Raw genomic sequence first — 23,456 nt, forward strand, 5'->3', positions numbered from 1 at the left:
GAAGAGGTACGGTCGACGTTTCAGGCCGAGACCCTTCGTCAGGACTAACTGAAGGAAGAGCTAGTAAGAGATTTGAAAGTGGGAGGGGGAGGGGGAGATCCAAAATGATAGGAGAAGACAGGAGGGGGAGGGATGGAGCCAAGAGCTGGACAGGTGATTGGCAAAGGGGATATGAGAGGATCATGGGACAGGAGGCCCAGGGAGAAAGACAAAAGGGGGGGGGGAACCCAGAGGATGGGCAAGGGGTATAGTCAGAGGGACAGATGGAGAAAAAGGAGAGTGAGAGAAAGAATATGTATATAAAAATAAATAGCAGATGGGGTACGAGGGGGAGGTGGGGCCTAGTGGAAGTTAGAGAAGTCGATGTTCATGCCATCAGGTTGGAGGCTACCCAGATGGAATATATGGTGTTGTTCCTCCAACCTGAGTGTGGCTTCAATCTTTACAGTAGAGGAGGCCGTGGATAGACATGTCAGAATGGGAATGGGATGTGGAATTAAAATGTGTGGCCACTAGGAGATCCTGCTTTCTCTGGCGGACAGAGCGTAAGTGTTCAGCAAAGTGGTCTCCCAGTCTGCGTCGGGTCTCGCCAATATATAGAAGGCCACATCGAGAGCACCGGACGCAGTATATCACCCCAGTCGACTCACAGGTGAAGTGTCGCCTCACCTGGAAGGACTGTTTGGGGCCCTGAATGGTGGTAAGGGAGGAAATGTAAGGGCATGTGTAGCACTTGCTCCGCTTACAAGGATGAGTGCCAGGAGGGAGATCAGTGGGGAGGGATGGGGGGACGAATGGACAAGGGAGTGGCGTAGGGAGCTATCCCTGCGGAAAGCAGAGGGGGGGGGGAGGGAAAGATGTGCTTAGTGGCGGGATCCCGTTGGAAGTGGCGGAAGTTACGGAGAATAGTATGTTGGACCCGGAGGCTGGTGGGGTGGTAGGTGAGGACCAGGGGAACCCTATTCCTATTGGAGTGGCGGGAGAATGGCTTAGTGGGGTGGCGGGAATTCCTGTTGTTTCCCTTTGTTCTACCATACTTCTCAGTGCCCTATTGCTCAATGTGCAATAGAGCACCCTAGTTGGTCCTCCCAAGTTGCAACTCCTCACACTTATCTGCATTAAATTCCATCTGCCATTTTTCAGCTCATTTTCCCACCTGATCCAGATCCTGCTGCAAGCTTCGATAGTCTTCCTCGCTGTCCATTATAGCCCCAATCTTGGTATTGGTCTTAAATTTGCTGATCCATTTAACCACATTATCATCCAGATTGTTGATATGGATGACAAACAACAATGGACCCAACTCTGATCACTGTGGCACTATAGTCCACAAGCCCCCAGGCAGAGAGGCACCATCTACTACCACTCTCTGGCTTCTCCCACAAGCAAGTGTCTAATCCAGTTTACTACCTCAACTTGAATGCCAAGTGACTGAACTAGTATGCCCAACCTCCCGAGCGGGACCTTTTCAAAGGCTTGCAATCCCCCAATTTAATGCTAGCCTAATCACGGGACAATTTACAGTGAGTAAGTAACCTGTCAACTGGTAGGTCTTTGGACTGGGTGGAAACCGGAGTACCCAGATGAAACCCAGGCAGTCACAGGGAGAACATACAGAGCCCTTACACAGTGGCAGGAATTGAATCTGGGTTGCCTGTACTGTAAAGTGCTATGCTAACCACTGTACTACCGTGCTGCCCTAAAAAAGGTAACACCTACAGAGTTTCTTTGTTTGATTGTTGGATTGTCATGCCTTATTGCCAGACCTCACCAACAGGCACCAGGACCTCGCCTGGCTGGCGGTGAGAGGGGCCCTCCCAGTCAGATCCCTCCTGTGCGCCCGGAGCGTCGCCTCCACACCCCACCGCCCATGGGAGGACTGCAGTGAGGAGGAGTCTGTCACCCAGCTCTTTGCACACTGTCAGTTTTCAGAGAGGATGTGGAGGAGGATGGATGGGCTAGTGTCACGTTTCATCCCCAGCAGCTGCCTTGTAACAGAGAACTCTCTGATCTACGGGCTGTTCCCGGGGATGCACACGGAGACCAACATCCGGTGCTGCTGGCAGATCATCAACTCGGTGAAAGACGCTCTTTGGTCGGCCCGAAACTTGATGATCTACCAGCACATGGAGATGTCCGTGACAGAATGCTGCCGACTGGCACATTCTCGGCTGCAGGAGTACGTGCTGAGGGACGCACTGAAACTCGGTACAGCCACCGCAAGGGCCCGGTGGGGAAGGACCACGGTATAGGTAGTCATGCGTACAAATAGGTAATGTTAATCTCTTAACCACTTTCCAGCTTGGTGGAGGAATCTGTTGTTGCCAGAACTGCTGTGCCTCCATATCTCTGGATGCTTCCTTGTTCTCCCGAGAGTGCAAACACTGCAAGCTCTCTATACTGTGTATTCCATAATCTTTCACTGCTTCACACTCCGTGCACTGACTGTCCAGTTATTAATTATCTTTTGAATCTCGTTTATTCTAGTTTTAGGCTCTATATCCTATTAGACACTTGAGCAGTATCCTAATGCATCATCCTTGGCAGTGTTTATACAGTTGTTAATTCATTTGTCCTTTCATACATATTTTTGCTTTTTATTGGTTTGTGATAATACTCCATTAATTATCAAAAAAATTGTAAAATGTAAATATTTCTGAAGAGTATGGGAAAATGCACTAATAGTGAAGCTACTATCTATTGGTGTAATTCTTTTGTGATAGGTTTCACAATTCTTCTGCTCTTGCCCATCATTTGCCTGTCATTTAATGTCTTTGTGGATGTTTGGTTTCCTGCCTGCTGTAACCAAGTTGAGACTTGGTGCTGATAATGGATCACTTAGCAAAAGGGTAGCCGGCATGACAACTGAGCTCGATCTCATCCCTCTTTTACATCAATTTGCATGCATTCTCAGCAGGGTTTTTGTGATGAACAGTAGAAGTGAAAATGCTGAATGAGTTACTTATTTTTCCCCAATCTAATCTGGGAATTGTCACAGTGCCCATCACCTCCTCAAAATTAAGTTTACTATTTCTGCAGACAGGAGCTCAAACCTGATGCCGTGTTTAGTCTATGTAGTGCAGAGTCTTAGTAAATCATAAAACAGGCCAGGAGCAGCTCCTTTTGTAATTCATCAAACTTGGGCTGCTATCTAATAATTCTTAATTGAAGTCTGTTATGAAGCAGCTTATTTTATCCATATTTGTTTCTTTATCTAGGGTCATAGTTATAGAAATGTACAGCACAGGTATGGGCCCTTTGGCCCATCTAGTCCATGCCAAAACCATTTAAATTGCCTACTCCCATTGACTTGCACCAGGACCGGAGCCCTCCGTACCCCTACCATCCACACTCTACCCAAACTTCATTTAGATGTTGATATCAGGCTCACCCGCTCCATGTGTGCAGGCAGCTTGTTCCACCCTCTTACAACCCTCTTACTTCCCTCTTAGTGAGGAAGTTTCCCCTCATGTTCCCTTTAAACTTTTCGCCTTTCACCCTTAACCCATGACTTCCCATTGTATTCCCACCCACCCTCAGTGGAAAAGGTCTACTTGCATTTACCCTATTATACCCCTCATAATTTTGTATACCTCTATCAAATCTCTTCTGAATCTTCAACATTCTAAGGAATAAAGTCCTAAGCTATTCAATCTATCCTTCAAACGCAGGTCCTCCAGACCCGGCAACATCCTTATAAATTTTCTCAGTACTTGTTCAGCCCTACATACATCTTTCCTGTAGGTAGGTGACCAAAGCTACACATAATACTCCAATTTAGGTCTCACCAATGGCCTATACAACGTCAACAAAACATACCATCTCCTGTATTCGATACTTCAATTTCTGAAGGCCAATGCACCAAAAGCTTTCTTTACGACCATATCTACCTGTGATGCCGTTTTCAATGAATTATGGACCTGTGTTCCCAGATCCCTTTGTTCTACCACACTCCTCAGTGCCCTGACGTGCACTGTATAAGACCTACCCCGGATGGTCCTTCCAAAGTGCAGCACTTTGCACTTGTCTGCATTAAATTCCATCTGCCATTGTTTCAGCTGATCCAGATCTCTCTGCAAGCCATGATAGCCTTCCTCACAGTCCCCTACACCCCCCAATTTTGTTTCATCTGCAAACTTGCTGATCAAGTTAACCACATTGTCATCTAGATTGTTGAAAGAGATGACAAATGCCAATGGACCCAACACTGATCCCTATGATACTTCTCTTATCACAGGCCCCCAGTCCTCTACTACCACTCCCTGGCTTCTCCCACAAAGTCGATGTCTAATCCAGTTCATTACTTCATCTTGAATGCCGAGCAACTGAACCTTTTTGATCGGCCTCTCATGCAGGACCTTGTCAGCTGCCTTGCTAAAGTCCGTGTAGACAACATCCACTGCCTTGCCTTCATCCACTTTCCTAGTAACTTCCTTGAAAAACTCTCTATAAGATTGGTTAGACATGACCTACAGCGCACAAGGCCTTGCTGGCTATCCTGAATCAGTCCATGTCTATCCAAGTATTTAAATATATGGTCTCTTAGAACACCTTGCAATAACTTTCCTACCACTGATGTTAGACTCACCAGCCTAGAATTTCATGGTTTACTTTAGAGCGTTCTTAAACAGCGGAACAATATCAGCTGTCCTCCAATACTCCAGTATCTCATATGTTGCTCGGATGATTTAAATATCTCTGCTCTGGCCCCTGTAATTTCTGCACTTGCCTCCCACAGGATCCAAGGGAACACTTGATCGTCCCTGGGGACTTATCCACCTTAATTTGCCTCAAGATAGCAAACACCACCTCTGTAATCTGTGTTGGGTCCATGCCCTGGCTGCTGCTTTGCCTTGCTTCTATAGACTCTGTGTCCGTCTCTGGAGTAAATACAGATGCAACAAATCCATTAAGATCTCCCCCATCTCTTTTGGCTCCACGTTTAGATTACCATTCTGGTCTTCCAGAGGACGAAAATTGTCCCTTTCAATCCTTTTGCTCTTAACATATCTGTAGAACGCCTTTGGATTCTCCTTCACCTTGTCTACTAGGGCAACCTCATGCCTTCTTTTTGGGTGAAGCATTTTGGTGTTAATTTTTATCTGCACTCATGCTTAAATCCTTATGTGTCTTAACTGCAGCTGGAAGATGATTTTTTTTATAAGGTCATCTGCATAATTATTGAGTAAATTCTTTATATCAGTCAGATGGCGACTGTGAGCTCTATTAAAAAAAACTGTTTCAAAGTTTGATTTTCAAAAGAAATCATATTTGTTGTCTCCTTACCATTTTAGGGAATTTTTATACTAAAAATGAACAAGAATTATTACTGTATGTACCTAATGTATATAGGTGTTCACTGTTATATATTGTGTGGAGATAATGATACTGGAAAATTTCCCTCAAATGGATTCAAGAGGTTGAAGTCTGCTTGTCTTTATAGCTCTTGAAATTAGTGTTAAGTCATCTGGACTGAACAGGTTGACTTTTTTTTCATGCAGTCAGGAGGAAAGCCATGGTGTTGGAGAGATTACAGATCTAGAATTCACTTGGCAACTGTAAAAATACCATATGTGCAAAATTACTGCAGAGCTCATCCCTAATTTGAATGATGATCATTTTACAAGAAAAGAAGCAATGTTGTTTGCAAACATTTTACCAGCAGAATTATTTTTTCTTATTTAAATATTTTGTCTTCAAAGTTGACGTGCATGGCTTGAGTGTCATTGGCTGTGTATGTTGAAGATCTGAGAACGTTGTTACGGAGAAATTGAATCTGTGCAAAATTAATTTGCTATGGGTTATTTTCCCCATCACTAGTAAACAAATAACTTATTTTCAGATTATTGCAAGTTCTAATAACATTTCTTTTTTTAAATGTTAAGTCTATTTTAACTCCTGTTAGTCCAGTTTATAAATTCAGCCCCACATTTATAATTTGACTCATTTGTGTTTATTTACTGAGTAAAACTGTGAAGTACAAACATAAGTTTTGACTTAGAAACCCTTTCCAAAAAACAAGAAAAATTTGACAGAATCTGTGAAGATGGGTGGGTGAGGGAAGACTTTTTATTCCAGAAATATCTATTGCAAGTTAATTATTTTTATTTCAAATGTGGTCCCTGTTCATCTGTCTTTAATTTTATGTAGAAAAGCAGGAAGAATGTATTAAACTTAGAATTAGTAAACTATCAACTATTGGTGTTTATCATATACACCAAGGGTGAAATAAAGAAACTGTACCAACAAATTAATTGATCTGAATATCCAGAAATTAGCCTTGTGTTTTTTAGGAGTAAGCTTACCATCGTAGACCTAAAATTACTTTGTTAATTAAAAATTGTCATTTTTTTTTGTCAATCAAGAATCTAAGGCAGAGGTTGATAGATTATTGATTAGTCAGGGCAGGAAGGGAAATGGAGGGGGGGAGGCAGGAGATTAGGGCTGAGAGGAAAATTGGATCAACTGTGATAAAATGGTGGAGCAGACTCAATGGGCCAAATGACCTAATTTTGTTGCCCTACCTATGGTCTTATGATTATGTACAATGTCACTTGGAAAACTTGCATTTTAACTAAAACTATATAATCTGCCAGTGAGCTGGAGGGGAAAGACTGCCTATATTTTAATGATGGGCTCTTGAATTCCAGTGAAGCATAAGAAACATTAGGTATGGGATGATTGAAAGCCCACTGCTAAGAAATGAATTTTGAACTGTGACAGGCTACCTACCAGGCCTTTAATTTCATTGTTGAGCATCATTAATGTGAATTAGCCAGATTGCATCTCAATTAAGAGTGGGTCCAAGTGAGCTGAAAAGTGAATTATTGCCAAATCTCAGACTCACCAGGACAGTAAATGACAGTTATGTGTAAACTGCCAGCATGGTTTTAAAAATCTGATTCCTTTCCGGTCTTAAAGTAATTAGACTTATTATAGAAAATATTAGTACTGTACTGCTTTAGTGATTAAAGAATATTAAAGAAAACAACAAGTTTAGAATCAATGAGGTCATTGAGACTGTCTAAAAATACCTTCAATAAATAGTAACATTTTCTCAATAGTCTGCTAAAGATTTTTAATGACTTGTCGTTTTAGTCTCGACGGAAAGATGTCTTTATCCAAGAACGCTATGGGAGGTTCAATCTTGGCGATCCGTTCCTGGCTCTGCAGCGAGACTATGAAGCAGGTGGTGGAGATGGCGGCAAGGATAAGCAGCCCATCTGCGCCAGTCCTCTGTCCATATTGGAAATGGTCATGAGCCACTGCAAAAAGATGCAGGAGCGAATGTCTGCACAGTTGGCCGCTGCTGAAATCCGACATCGAAAGGTAGGTGGTAGGCTTTAGCTAAACGCCTTTTCATCTCCAACCATTATCAGTGCAAATTAAATCATTGCGGTTGTTGAAATGTCTCAATTGCCAGTGCATTGTTTAAAAGAAAATATGGTACATTCACTGCACAGACCGGAGCGGTTAAATATTAATTTTCAAATTCTTCAGGAAAGCAGGATAGGTAGGAGCTATGTTTGTGGCTGGAACAAAATGAAACCATTCTGTTCGATAGCAGGCAAGAATTCATGGTTTGTTAAGTTGAGCCCAATTATAAAATCAAGAAAAGGGTTTCACAGAGCTTGTCATTACTTTTCATTTGTTAGGTCATCTTGGACCTTGAAGAGGAGAGGCATAAACATGCCCAAGATGCAGCCCAGGGAGATGATGTTACATACATGCTAGAGAAAGAGCGTGAGCATCTTTTACAGCAGGTGTGAAAATAAGACTTGCTTGAAATTATGGCAACTGACTTTTGAGTTGGCTGGTTGGAATAATCAGGGCTTTTATTGGCGTTATGGAAATTTGAATGAAAGAATACTAAGTGCCACAGTAATAATTTACAATAGTGGCATATGACAGATAAAGTTGCTCTTAGCTGAAGACTCAGCATAACCCGATCAGCCACTTGACATGTGAAACTGAATTTTTGCATGATGTCTTTGCACCATGTGCTTAATGTGTCAAATGGGAACAGTATTCATCAAAGAGGTACAGAGTTACAACAACTCACAATCATTCAGGATTTGATTGAGGATTACCCAGTAAAACTGGAGAACTTGCAAACATTTTAAAAATGATGAAAATATATTAATATAAACCCTAGATATAATAAAGATTTCACAGATTTTTTAATACTTTTTTTGCACTTCATACAAAATGGTTTTTTTTGAGTTATGACCTACAGGTTCCTTTTTCCTTTTTGTTTGCCCGTGTTATGTTTTTGTTTGTTAAACCATCCACTATTCTCTTAATATATCAACATTTGACCCTCTATTATTATTGCTAATATTGAAACTAAAAGATCCCATGTCATGGTTTTGCAAAAATAACCTGTCCCCTTCTGTCCTGAATAGCATTTCTCCTTCAAACCTTACTGTCAAATAGACACTAAATGCTAATAAGATCACGGACACTATAAAATGAAAGAGAAAAGCCCGCAGAAGTCCCAAGACTAGCGCAGATTCTGATATTCTGAGGAAAATTAGAAGAGATGGCAAAAAAGTTAGAAACATTTTGGGGGAAAACTTGTAGGAAGCAACAAATTTAATGTTGATACTTTGAGAACCATGTTTGGCTAAAAAAAGAAGCAAAATTAGCTTCTGATAACTGAAAAAAACAATTTTATATAAAATATACAAATAGGGAGTCAAAAGTGCAATTACTTGCATCAGTGTTTACTCTTGGAGGAAAACAGGATATTTAGACTTTCCAATATAGTAATATTGAACTTGGAATGGTAAACAGATAAAATTAACTTCTGCATGAAGGAACCAATGGCCTAGGAGCAAATGGTTAAGATCCAGGGCTTTATTATACATAGATAAGAACATTCGAGTTGCTGTGTAAGATAGCTTGCAATTTGGAAGTTCACTTTAGATTGCAAAATTGTGCTTGCAATTCTTGTTAAGGAAGGCAAGAAGAGGATGCTGTAAAAATTACAGTATTTGCCTAGCATCTGTTTTTGGAAAATTACTCATATCTATAATGATGAAATGCATGGAATCTAGGACATGCCTACTAACATTGCATTTTCTTGAAGAGGTGACCAAAAGAGTGGTTAAGGGATTGCGAATGGACAGTACATAATATTAGGGTTTCGATGAAGTCTATCTTAAGTGTTAGTAGCTAAAGTTGATGTTCATGCTGCTGAAGGCAAAGTATTGACCTAGTTAGGGAACTGCTTGAACAAAAGGAAAAGGGCACATATTTATCATATTTAATAAAAGGCTTGCATCATTGATGTGATAAAGATGGGAAAAATATGCATAGATGAAGCTTGGATAGAAGCATAAAAGTACAGAGATAATGATTCATGAAATAGTTACTTAGATCTTTAGAATAGTTGTTTAGATATGTGGCAATTGGACTGCAGACAAATAGGAGGTAATTTACGAGAACCAATTATTTTGAATGTTAAACATCAGGAAACAAGAAATTGGTAAATTTGTTGAATATTGTACTGAAATACAGTGAAAAACTTGTCTTGCATACTGTTCATACAGATCAACTCATTATACAAGTGCAATGAGGTAGTGCAAAGCAATAGCAGAATACAGAATAATGTGTTACAGAGAAAGTGCAGTTGAGGTAGATAATAATGTGCAGGTCATTACAAGATGTGAGGTCAATCATCCATCTTATTACACTAAGGAATCATTCAATAGTCATGTAACAGCAGGATAGCTATCCTTGAGCCAGGTGCTACATGCCTTCAGGCAGTTGTATCTTCTGCTCGATGGGAGGGAAGAGAAAAGAGAATATACAGCCTGGCTGGGATCTTTGCTTACGCTGGCTGCTTTACCAAGAATGTGAGAAGTGTAAACAGAGTCCATGGATGGGAAGCTGGATTCTGCAACATGCTGAGCTGTGCTTACAACTGTGTGTTTCTAGAAATCATGGGCAGAGTTGTTGCCGTTCCAAGCCATGATACATCAAAATAGGTTGCTTTCTATGGTGCATTGATATAAAAAAAATTGGTGAAGGTCGAAGGTACATAACAAATTTCTTTAGCTTCTTGAGGAAGTAGAGGTGCTGATGAGTTTTCTTGGCCACAACGTTAACCTGGTCCTGGTCGGACAGGCTCTTGGTGATGTTCACTCCTGGTGACTTGGAGCTATCATTTGCTGTGCCATTGATGTGAATCCCTCAGTGACTATCTCTTTTGCTGACATTGAGGGAGAGATTACTCTCGTGACACAATGTCACTAGGCTCTCTATCATCTTCTGTACTCCAACTCATAGTCACGAGATACTGCTGTTGCTGGAAGCTCATTGTTATAATCATAGCTCCAACTCAGTTATTTGTGATACAAACCACGATGGTGGTATCATCTGGGAACTTGTAGATGGATTTAGACCAGAGCCTGACCACACATTAGTGAGTGTATAGGGAGTAGAGTAGAGGGCTGAGGACAGTCTTGTGGGGCACCACTGTTGGATAGTCATTGTGGAGGAGTTTTTGCCTATTCTTAAATGCAGTATGTTGGCTGTTGGTCAGGAAGTCAAGGAACCAATTGCAAAGCGAAATGTTGAGACTCAGGTTTACGGGTTTGGAGAGAAGTTTGTTTGGAATTAAATTATTGAAGGTGGAGCTGTAATAAAAAAAATTGTCCGACGTAGGTGTCTTTACTGCCCACCGATGAATGTAGGGCCAATGCAACAGGATCTGCCATGGACCTGTTTCAGCAGTTGGCAAATTAAAGTGCACTGAGGTTGTCTGGAAGTTTCTTGATGCATCTCATGATGGTGGATGTCAGACCCATCGAGTGGAGGTCATTAGGGTCTGTTGCTTTGTTTTTCATAGGTACCCGGGTGATAGTGGTCTTCTTAAAACAGGTGGGAACCTCAGATTGTGCTTAGAAATGTCTGCAAATATCCCTGCCCGTTGATCTATGCAGAGACGAAGGACACAGTCATGGGGCACTGACCACACCAGATGCTTTTCACGGATTCTCTGGAAGACTGGTTATATATCTACAGTGGTAACTATGGGTCCAATATGTGCACTGAATATATTAGGCTCATTGGGAATGGACACGCTGTTGTTGGCAATGCTGGCTGACATTGTCTTGTATTATAAATTTACTTCTTTATAAATCATTAAAATGTTAGTCAATATTGCCAAAATACACAGCTGTGGAAGTTATGCACATCTATGCAAAACTGTGCCTGGTATAGTACAATCTGTTCTGGACAGCACACTTTAAGAAGGATATATTGGCCTTGCAATACAGTGAACCCAGTGCAGACAATTAGAATTGTTCCTGGAATCCCAGGTCTTAATTATGAGGAGAGATTGTGAAAGATGGGAAATTCAGAATAATTGCTCTGAGATGATTTAAGTTCTTGTGCTGTTTAGCTGCAATGTATAAGATAAATAGAAATTGCCTGACAAATTTAAGAACAAGTAACATACAGAAATAGAGTCCAAGCCTTTCAGGCGTGATGATAGGAAACATCTGATGTAGGGGAAGGTTGAGGGAAAAATTACTCAAGTGCAGCAGATGGGTCATTTCTTAACTCCAGATCCAGGGTGTGCAGATTTTTATTAATCAGAGCTATTGAGAGATGTGGGACGAAATGGAGAATAACAACTGGTTGATTCAGCGATTAGCCATGATCTTACTGAGAAGTGTCTTGACCCCATTACTGTGGTCTTTATTAAATGTTTATTTTATCCCTGTTTCTGAGATATTGCTCAGTTGTGTTCACAAAGTCATTAAGCCTAGTCGTTTCAATGGTATTAGTATCCATCTATTATTAATTTTGTGAAGATTAATTTTACATAAGTGGAAGTACAGATTATATTTTATGAGAATGTGTGATGAATGCTTTTGTTGAATATGTTATCTAAGACTATGCAAGGACTCTGCCAGTAATCTGGTAACAATGCTTATAAATTAAATTCACCATTGTTTGGAATATTTTGTCTTTTGATTGTAGATTTCAAATTATTATTTGGTAATTATTTCTGGGTAATTCGGCTGAATACAACATTTAAGGATTTAAAAGAGAATAAAAATGCTGTTAAAACCTGTGCTTTATATTCACCTATGATATGTGTTGATATTTTCCTAAGCATATTTAAATGAAGTGCTGTTTATATTATCGTATTGACCCTCGATATAGAGTAATACAAACAAAATGTTGACAAAGCTCAGCAGGTCAGGCAGCATCAATGGAAAAGAAGAAACAGTCGATGTCAGGACTGAAGAAGGGTCTCGGCCTGAAACATTAGCCGTTTATTCCTTTCCATAGACGCCTGACTTGCTGAGTTCCTCCATCATTTTGTTTGCGTTAATGAGGATTTGCAGCATCTGCAGAATCTCTTGTGTTTTGGACTTTCGATATGTCTGCATCTTTAACATTCAACTCAGAAGCGAAGAGTTGCTGAGTTGTTATATCTAGAAATTAATTAATCATTACAAAAGTATCAGTCTCTCTAAGACATGTCATAGTGCTAACTTTGCAAAATAGAATGCCATGAAATGTCATTAATATATTCCCATAAAAAATGTCAAATTAAATATGTTGTTACTATATTGAATTTAATATTTAATTTCCAATAAAATATTTAGCAGCGATTTGGCAGTACTTTAAAACTGGTCTTGCTGCCCTTGGTAACTATTTCTTGAAATAAGTCATGTGCTTTATTTTCCTGGTGTGCAGTGGTCCATTCAATGTGTTTGGCTATTCTTCACTGATGACATCTCAAACGTTTGCTCAGGGATACCATCACTTAGTTTTTGAAGAAAGTCTCATCTGTGCATCCACATTAAATAACATGATAATGGGGATGAGAGAGAGGACAGAGGAGTGTGGGGAAAAGAAGTATCATGTCATCTGTTGCAAAGCATTTGCTTAATGTCAAGGCTGCCTAATGTGATTAAATTTGTCTTTTTTGTGTCACGAATAAAATTGAAAATACTCTTGGAACACATCTAAGTACTTGCATACAAAAATGAGGTAATTCTTTCATATAATTGAAAAGCTGAATATAAAGGGTGGTGAATGTGAGACTTGCTGTTTTAGATCTCTGTGTATTAGCTCCTTAAACAAATCCTTCGGCTTTTAAAAGAAAGTTGATTAGCATAGGTGCAGAACATAAGCAGCAACGTCAGATATTTTTGCACCTGCAGTATATCACACTTTGTTATCAGAAATGCCAATGCATCCTTTTCAGATTGCATGTTGTGGTTTTCCCTTTTAAAACATTTTTGATATGTAAGTTGCTTGTCAATGTTGAGCAAATTAAATTCTTCAGGTGAAGATCTACTCAGAACTTTGATATTTTCGCCAGTTCTCTGAAACTACCGGTTGGTTTTGATGTTGAATCTTGTGTCTGTTAATATGAGAATCCCTACCGTACCAAGTATTATTTACAGAAAAAAATTTCAGATCAATATGAACCAGTGAATGGCATGCGTGAAAATTAAGGCTTTTAATAAAGATATTTATTGAGAACTCTTCATAGCTTTAAGGCAGTCCAAAGTCCATTACAGCCAGTGAAGTGCTTCCTCAAGTCTGGCTTAATGTGTCACTGATTTATCCTCAGCGTTGCCCATAAGCAGTACAATGACTAGTTCACCTGTTCTATCGATATTGATCAGCACACCTGTACCATCCGGTTACTGTAGTGTAGCTATTTTAAATGCTCCTAGCAAGAGAAGACTGGGGCTTGATCATCTTTCCATATTCCATCTGACCAGCCCCCCCAGTAATTTACTGGTCCATATTTTTTCAAGTTTCTGTAACGGGGCTTACAATCTGGTGTTATCTACGGAACCAAGGGTATATTTCTTTATTTTTGGCCTTGTTATAAATAAAATGCTGAAACTATTTCTTGAGTGCTGATTGATTTATATGAACCCTTTTTTTCAGGTGGAATTCGAGAAATCCCAGTTAAAGCAACTGGAGACAGAAAATAAAAAAATGTCCACGCAATTTGAAGAAGAACGCATGAAAAGTAAACAACTTGTAATGATGCTGGTGAAGGAGTGCAAACAGCTTGCCGGCAAAGTAGTTGATGAAAGCCAAGCTTTAGCAGAAATCACCAAAACTCTAGAGGATGAGCAAAAAAGGAGCAGTGAATTGGAAGAGGAACTGATGAATGAGAAAAAGAAATGTGTCCTGATGGAAGCTAAGATGGAAAAACAACTCTCAGAGTTCGACATCGAAAGAGAACAGCTCCGTGCCAAACTTAATCGCGAGGAAAACCGTACCAAAGATCTGAGACTGGAAGTTGAGAATTTCAAGAAAATGATAGAACTTAATAAAAATGAAACTGGTTCATTGTCCAGTAGTTTAAGTAAAGACTTTGATGTTGGATTAAGTAAGCAAAATATGTTATCTGTTGCTTCCCAAACAGAACCTTTTATTGATATTTCCAATGAAAGTAACACTAAAAAGGCAGCTTTAGCATTACCTGCTAAGCCATCTGCAGGAAATTCTCTGACTGTAGGAGGCACAAAGTCGAGTATGTCTAGCAACACCCCTTTAGTCAAGCCAGTTGGTGATAAACTGCTAACAATAATCAGTTCTGAAGACAACCCAACACAAACCAAAGTTGTTCCTTCCAGTTTGGAGAACGGACCCTCAGTGAGCAGCAGCCCTGGTCCCTTGGTTAGCGGTGCATCACTGTCACCAAGCGGTACCATTGTTCCCTCTCCCCCTTCTTCAGTGTCATCGTCACCGTGCGCTTCGCCAGGATCACCTATGCAGAGTTTGAGCTCGCCGAGCTCGTGCACAACTATGCAATCGGGACTGAGTCCAAGAATTCAAGCTGCTCGATTTAAATTTCAGGCCCAGGCTGGGGATCAGGAAAAGCATGGCAGTCCTGTGGTGGGGCCCGTGTCGCGGGATTTGTCACCCACTAATCGGGATAACTCCCCTGCCAAGCAACTGGCTCGGAATACAGTCAGCCAGGTTCTCTCAAGGTTCACAGGTCCTCCGAGTGTGGTTAAACCACCTTGTACGAACAGTACATCTCCATTTGGCACAGAAAACCGGAATCTTACTGTTAGTAATCTAAAACCTGGAATGGCACATTCAGCAACAGGTGAGGGCTCATCTTACCCACAGGTTGTCGGTAAAATTACCAGTTCTCTGAATGTCTCTCCTACTGGATTAAAATCTCCCACAGGAGCAAGAGTTGACCGAGGAAATCCACCACCTATTCCTCCAAAAAAGCCGGGACTGTCACAGACTCCATCCTCCCCTCATCCACCATTAAAAGTTTTTATGGATGGGAGTCGTTCCCCAACTGTTGGGTTTAACACTCGGATGGAAGGTAGAACCATGGCCTCATCCTCTTCCAGTCCACATCCAGGAAATAAGGGAACTAATGAGGAGATTCTTCCAAAGACAACATTGCCACAATTGCCACCTAAGCCAGCGGTGGATATAACATCTACTGGCTGTGCTGTCCCTGCCGTGGCTGCATCTCAGGTGGGTGCTAGGCCTTCCTTATCCCCCAAGCTGAGCCAAACAGCATGTTCAGAATACTCCCTCATCATCACCACCATCGCCTCTAGCACCTCCATTGACCTTGCTAGTACAACCAAAAGAATCTCTTCCATTAGGCCTTGTGGCACAGACAATCTACTGATCACATCATCAGGTAAAGGGATTGAAATACTATACCAATACAACAGATCTGAGCATAAATGCAAAATCTTTTTTTTTTAATTTTTATTCATTTTATTTACCCTTGATTTAATAAGAGGCAAGAATCAATTCTTTTGAAACACAATTAAAAAATATAACATTGGCCAAATCGACATTAGTTTTGCAATCGTTTTAGGATTTCCCATAGAATTTTAAGCACCAACTTTCACCCCAGCTCACCACTTATTTATTAATCCGGCATCCCTGAGTGTTATAGCCATATATTTCATTTTTGCAATTAGCTGACTAAGCATTCCAGACGGATTATCATCTCGTGAAGAAGTGTTTAGTAAAATCATGGTGTAATGGTGTAACTCTCAACAGAATAGCGTAATTCCTTCACATTTGACACTTTTTAGTTGCTGAGCAACCCTGCAATATTTTTTATGAAGACTTGACACCTTAGAGACTAACATAGCTTTGCAGCAGTAAACTTTATGTTGATACACTTGCAGCAGAGAACACCCCTCTCCAATGCAAATGTTTACAGTATGTTGAGTTACTAATATTACTGCAGATGATAGAGATTCAAATAATATGGAAAATGGTGATTTAATATCTTCAAGAGAATCGTATCTCTAGATTCATTCAAGTTCAAGTGCAGATTTGGAATATTATTGAAACATTTTATTACTTCAGTTTTTCTTAAGCTTCTGCTCCCTGTTCCACTCACTTGGTTGCAATATACTTGATCAGTGTCCAGCTTATCATTAAATTGTATCCAATTTTAATTGGCATTAGGGATAAAGAAAAGCAATGACTTATTGGGCCTGAAATTAACCAGCTCTCACTTATGCTGATGCCAGCAGTTGTATTTCTATCCCTGGAACCTTGTGATCAGTGCATGTCACGCAGTGCTTTAAGCTTCCAGCTTATTAACTGACAAATTTATATTCAATATAGCTTGTGTTGCCTTGCATCATAAGAGTCTAATGAATGTGAATTTGTGTTGCCTTTATTCCCCATTATGCTGTTGAACACTTAAAACACTGTCATTCATGCATTCTAACAGCCTTGTGCTTTAGCTGTGGCATTAACACTTTGCATTCTGACTTTATTTCATATTTTTGAACATGCTTTCCATTTCCCTTTCATGTGCTGAAGATAAAATGCAATGGGATTATTGTGAAGAAGGTGGATTGTGTGTCATTATAGTTCATAAATACTATTTATATAAACCTTACTGAAATTCTAAAATTAATTCCGAAAGCAACCTCGGTATTCAAAAATATTGAACTAGTAATGTTGCTTTCTGCCTGCTTTCACATATTTCACTTTATTTACATTAATAATTTTAACTTAATGGCTATTTAAGAAATGTGTGAGAGGGTTAATTAAAAACATTTTTCTGTTACCTTAATCTGTTTGCTTTTTGTTCAAGGAAGGACAGTAGAAACTTTCCATACAACATGGAATAATTGACACACAACAAATTTTTTACTAAATCAAATAAAGTCACTTGTCTTCGTAAATATTCAAATAATTGTAGAGTAACGTAATGCCTTAATGCCTATTAATCCTTTTAATGTGGAAATGTCCACATGGTACTTATAAATTCATAGGAAGTCTAGAGAAGGTCGGTTTAGTTCATTAGAGCTAACCACAGTTAAACTTGGAAGTGTGCAAAGTATTTTCCCAGCAGTCATACTGAGTTTTAATTTATTAGCTTTTTAAGTTCACTAATATTTCAACAATGTTTAGATTAAATCATTCTGTGGTCCCAACAATCTCTTTGTCCCACCTATTTGGCTACAGCATATTCTGTATCCTAGCATCCACCTGCACTCAGGGTAATTTACAGTAGGCAATTAACTCGGGACATGAGTGTAAACTACAGCACCCAATGGAAACCTGTGCCGTCACAGGGAGAGCACCTTAAATCCACACAGGTCACTAGAAGTGAAAATTGACTCTGGGTCCGAAAGCTGTGAGGCATCCTCTTAACTGTTCCCTGAAATTTGTTTGAACAATATATTTTTTTTATTGTGGATGATTCCAAAATAGCTTTTGCTTAAACAAGTAAAATTATACATTACATATGCAGTATTGTGCAAGAGTCTTATTCACATTATATATAGTTGGGATGCCTAAGACTTTTGCACGGTACTGTATATTGATTAAAATAGGAAGGTAATTGGGAAAATAAATGAGAGTACTTTGTGTGGTCTGTACTGGTGGTGTAGCAGTATCTGCACTTGGACTTCAAAACAAGAGTTCCCAGGTTCGAATCCAGCCGGCTCCTTGTACGCTTTCCGTCTGTGCTGGGTTAAGCGTTGAGCTAACACCTTGGTGAGGTTGCTGTCCCGACGCCACTAAACAATGCACGGGGAAGAACTTCCTTAGCTTTGCATTAGCTCAGTAGCATTGTGTTATTTGGTAACTGGAAAGACATGATATACAGTACTGTGTAAAAGTCTTTGATATACTTTATATATATCTAAGACTTTTGCACATTACTGTAATGCTTCTATGATTGTAACCTTCTAGCTAAAAAAAAGAATTTTGAATAATGAGGAAATGTAGAATAAGTATGAACTGTTTTTGACTTTGCTAATCTGTTGTAATGTGCTGTTCTTTTGCATCTCTGTATTGAATGTCAGTACATGCAAGCTGATTTTATTCACCTGTTTCTTCTCTTGTAATTTTCTCACTTCAACTCACAGGCAGGTCTCCCTCCCTAATTCCTTCATTAATGCCTAGTGGTCCTGTCCCCCTGGGTGGCAGGTCCACTCTGCTTCACCAAGCTGCTGCCCAGGGAAATGTCACTTTATTGTCAATGCTGCTAAATGAAGATGGAATTGATATTAATCATCTTGATGAGGAAGGTTCATCTGCCTTGTATTCTGCTGCTAAATCTGGATATACAGGTATATTTACTTTATTATAGTTATTTAAATTTGACTTTATTCATTACTTCATTAGTGAAATTTTAATTGATATTACCATACTACTTAATAAAGCTTGTCTCGAGTTTTAAGGTTTCCCCCTTCAAGTTAAATAATTTAAAACTGGCATAGTTAATGATGCAAAAAGGCAGCATACCTTGTTCTCTTATGAAATTACAATTTTAGTTCCTTGGCTTTGTGGGAGAAGTTAAAGAGTAGATGGTAGTTACTCTAGATGTTAGTAGATGGCTGCCTCTCTGACTAGAGGCTTGTGACTAGTGGTGCACTGTAGGGATCAGTGCTGAGGTTGATGTTGTTTGTCATCTATATCAACGATCTGGATGATTATGTAGTTAAATGTATCAGCAGATTTGCAGATGACAACAAGATTGGGGGTATAGTGGACAGCGAGGAAAACTATAATTGCCTGGAGAGGGATCTGGGCTAGATGGAAAAATGGGCTGAAAAATACCGGATGGAATTTAACACAGACAAGTGCGAGGGAGGACCAACCAGGGTAGGTCATACACACTGAACGGTAGGGTACTGAGGAGTGTGGTAGAAAAAAGGGATCTGGAAATACAGGTCCATAATTTGTTGAAAGTGGCAACTCGGGTAGATAGGGTCATAAAGAAAGCTTTTGACACATTGGCCTTCATAAAATAGTGTACTGAGTACAGGAATTAGGATGTTATGTTGAAGTTGTAAAAGATGTTGCGGAGGCCTAATTTAGAGTATCATGTGCAGTTTTGATCACCTGTCTGTAGGAAAGATGTAAACAAAATTTGAAGAGTACAGACAAAATTTACACGGATGTTCCTGGGTATGGAGAACCTGGTTTATAAGGAAGGATGGAATTGGTTAGGACATTATTCCTTAGAATGTACAAGATTGAAAGGAGATTTGATGGAGGTATGCCAAATTATAAGGGCCATAGATTTGGTCAATGCAAACAGGATTTTTCCACTGAGGCTGGGTGGGACTGCAACTAGAGGTCATGGGTTAAGGGTGAAAGTTTAAAAGTTTAAGGGGGAAAATAAGGGGAAACTTCTTCACTTAGAGTATCATGAGAGAATGGAACAAGCTGCCAGTGCAAGTAGTACATAGAAACTCTATTTCAACTTTTAAGAGAAGTTTGGATAGGTACGTGGAAGGCAGTGGTATGGAGAGATATGGTCCTGGTGCAGGTCGATGGGAGTAGGTGGTTTAAATGGCTCAGCATGGACTAGATGGGCCAAAGGGCCTGTTTCTGTGCTGTACTTTTATATGACTCTGACAGGAGTGACTTTTAATAGTATGCATTAAACTCATATGAGATTCTTGAATTCTTGCTTTGTACCATTTATTGTAATGATTGTTATTTATCCACAGTATTAGCAAATAGCTTATGCATTGCAGATGCCTTCTGGGTTAGCATTGATGGCTTAACAAACTACTGCCAATTGACAACCTGATCAATACTTGCAGATAATTGAGCATTAACCTGAAAGGTTCTCTACATGATTGAACAACTGCTGGCTCTGTCCTCAGAAGCCCTTGTTGGGCTTCTGACAGCTTCATGTTGTCAAATGCATTTCAAATGAAGGTGAAGGTTTTCCCTAGAATTGCTGACAATTAAACCCATTATATCATCTTTTGAGTTGGCAGCCTCAATGACTCCCTTTACTTCATTGGATTAAAAACTACAAGATATTTCAGATCAACAACAACAAAATGCTGGAAGAACTCAGCAGATCAGGCAGCATCTATGGAAATAAATACATAGTCGACGTTTTGGGCTGAGACTCTTCTTCAGGACAAAAAAGGAAGAAGACATCAGAATAAAAAGGGAGAGGGGAGGGGAAGGAGGATAGCTAAAAAGTGATAGGTGAAGCCAGGTGGGAAAGGTAAAGGGCTGGAGAAGAAAGAATCTGATAGGAGAGGAGAGTGGGCCACCGGAGAAAGGGGAGGAGCATGGGACTCAGAGGCTGGTGATAGGCAGGTAGGAAGTGAAAAGAGGCCAGAGTGGGGAATAGAAGAAGAGGGGAGGGGGAGGGAATTTTTTTTTTGACCAGAAGGGGAAAAGACGTGTATAAGATAATGAGAGACATTGATTGTGTGGATAGTCAGAGGCTTTTTCCCAGGGCTGAAATGGCTAACATGAGAGAGCACAGTTTTCAGGTGCTTGGCAGTAGATACAGAGGAGATGTCGGGGTAAGTTTTTTATGCAGAGAATGGTGAGTGTGTGGAATGGACTGCTGGCAGCGGTGGTAGAGGTGGATACAATAGGGTCAAATAAGAGACTTCTGGTTAGGTACATGGAGCTTAGAAAATTAGAGGGCTGTGGGTAACCTAGGTATTTTCTAAAGTAGGTACGTGTTTGGCACAGCATTGTGAGCCGATGGGTCTGTATTGTGCTGTAGGTTTTTTGTGTTTCTGTGAGAAATTGATATATATGCCATCAGTTTGGAGGCTTTGAACTAAGAGAGGTGATCGCCTCCCTTTCTTGCAGCTTGCTGTTTTCTGCATTCTTCCTGTTCATTCTGTATTCCAAAGAAATTTTGAGTAATATGGCCACATCAAAGAGTAGCTGGATAGTTGCAGGAGCTTTGAGGCACTCTGGCGGACCCCTGCAGATACCTGAAAATTGAAACAGCTCTAGAAAGTACCAAAACGTGTCAGATCATAGCAAATGCTGATCATTTCCAGGATCAGTCACTGAACATGCACAAGTACTCACAACGAAATTGTGTGTGGTCAAACTTGTCCAAGAATATACATAAATGCTATGGGGCAATTTTGGTTGTCAATGGACATTTCGAAATATTCCCAAGAAATTACTCATCAATATTGTTGTTACTGAACATCATCTTTGTATTTAGGTTTAATTCTGTACTGCCAATTTTTAAAAATTCTTCTGTTTCCATATCAAATGTTTCATTGCAAATATTTTTGGACTCATATTAGAGTGACGATGTGCTTTTATGGTAAATTTCCTGTGGCATTTTTCATGGTTGGTTGATGAGTCTTATTTATACACAAGTTGGGAAGTGGGCTTCAATAAAAAAAAACGTTACAGGTACTTGGAGCCAGAACCATCAATCCCATTGAGTAAGTTCAAAGGGAAAGATTAAAAGTGCAAAACAAAAAAAGTTTGTTAACAACATATTAGTGCCGGGATTCATGCAGAAGAAAGTAAGGTTTGTGATGAGAAATAATTGGCCACATGCTCTTATAAGTTTTGAAGAATAGCTAAAAGCAGAAGTCTAGACCTAGTCCTGGAGGTTCAAAACTTGTACTTGCAGAGATGATTTTACTTGATAACACTTCCTGGAACACGTACTGTATAATTTATAATAAGGCAGAAATCCCACCTCAGGTGTTATATATGCCTGATATTTTTTCACTGTTAGCAAATTTTGTTCTTGAATTAGTTGTCATCATTTTCCTTAATCTGGATTTGTATATTAATAAGAACAATTTTGTAATTGTTAGAGTTTATATCTAGAATCCCCTTTCTGTTTTTGATTGTTCCCTTTTTGCAGTTTACTTAACTTTTATTCTGTATTGATATCTATACCTGAATTAAGTTAACAAATTTCACGTCACATCACATGCCAGTGATAATAAACCGGATTCTGATTCTGAATTAAATGTAATTAATAGCCCAAATTTTGCCACTGATAAAAATTAATCCATACAACGAACATTCATAACTCAATCCTGTTAATCCTTCACATAACATTTTCACAAAATGAGTTTGATTTGTTAATTTATCCTCTTCTAGCCTGTTGCCTTATTGGGGAATACTGAATGTATTGAATATTGTTACCCTGATCAGATTTAAAAAAAAAGAAAAGGCATTTTTGGAATGCATTCAGCAAACTAGATTTTGGATTGTATATGTCTGAAATTGCCTACAGTGTGTAATATTGTTGCTTCTTACTTATGGCCATAATAAATCTTCCACCAAGCTTTATGATGAAATGGGGACCTCGAGCTCGTAAAAAAATATGCTTTAAAACTCTGTTCCTAATTCCAGTATAAAGCACGATACAGCCTTCATCCTTCTAGTAATAGACGCTGACAGTTCTGGATGAATGCCAAGGCTGAAGTTTCTTGCTGATTATACTCACTGACATAATGTAATGACCTTTATTACTGTTCAGTTATACCACTTAATAACAGGAGAAAATTAATTCTTGAGCATGTTACTATCTTTCTTTCTTGTTAAATCTTTTTATTGAATAAGTATACAAAAAGGTAAGCCATATAGGCACTAATACACTGTTAGAATATAATAAAATTACAGGAGATATTAATACAAAAAAAAGATACAAACAATGTAATTTAAACATAACATACTAAGGTAACATAATAGTATACTAATTTTCATATATATATATCAATAGAGAAGAGGGAAAAAACCCCCCCAAAAAAAAACCACCGTGCAACTAACTAAAAGCAAAGCAAAGCAATGGGCTAACTTGGAACCAAGCAGAGTTAAAAAACTTAAAATCACGTCCTCAATCCCGACCTCCATTAAAAACAGTAAAAAAAACCAGAAGGGTATATAAATATGGAGCAAAAAAAGAGGAGTTAAAAAAATTTCATTAAATGAAAATATTGAATAAAAGATCTCCAGGTCTGTTCAAATTTAAGTGAGGAATCATAAAGATTGCTTCTAATTTTCTCCAAATTCAAGCATAATATCGTCTGAGAAAACCAAAAAAAGGTAGTTGGAGCATTAAGCTCTTTCCAATGTTGTAAGATACATCTTTTCGCCATTACAGTAAGAAATGCAATCATTCTACGGGCTGAAGGAGAAAGATTACTGGAAATTTTAGGTAGTCCAAAGATAGCAGTAATAGGGTG

At 39.4% G+C, this 23,456-nt stretch overlaps 1 protein-coding gene across 4 annotated transcripts in view; it reads left to right on the forward strand.

Annotated features, from left to right (window-relative positions):
* The window catches only part of cttnbp2 (cortactin binding protein 2), a 153,747-nt gene that overhangs the window by 50,473 nt on the left and 79,818 nt on the right, over window positions 1-23,456 (forward strand). For 2 of the 4 annotated variants that reach the window (XM_072267579.1, XM_072267577.1), the window contains exons 3-6: window positions 7,099-7,329; window positions 7,656-7,763; window positions 13,933-15,109; window positions 18,381-18,584. In XM_072267579.1, coding sequence (XP_072123680.1) covers window positions 7,099-7,329; window positions 7,656-7,763; window positions 13,933-15,109; window positions 18,381-18,584 — 1,720 coding nt within the window. The remainder of the gene's footprint in view (window positions 1-7,098; window positions 7,330-7,655; window positions 7,764-13,932; window positions 15,110-18,380; window positions 18,585-23,456) is intronic. The other 2 variants (XM_072267580.1, XM_072267578.1) reach the window with 2 other exon arrangements.

This window comes from Mobula birostris, chromosome 9 (genome assembly GCF_030028105.1).
Source record: "Mobula birostris isolate sMobBir1 chromosome 9, sMobBir1.hap1, whole genome shotgun sequence".
Classification (NCBI taxonomy): Eukaryota; Metazoa; Chordata; class Chondrichthyes; order Myliobatiformes; family Myliobatidae; genus Mobula; species Mobula birostris.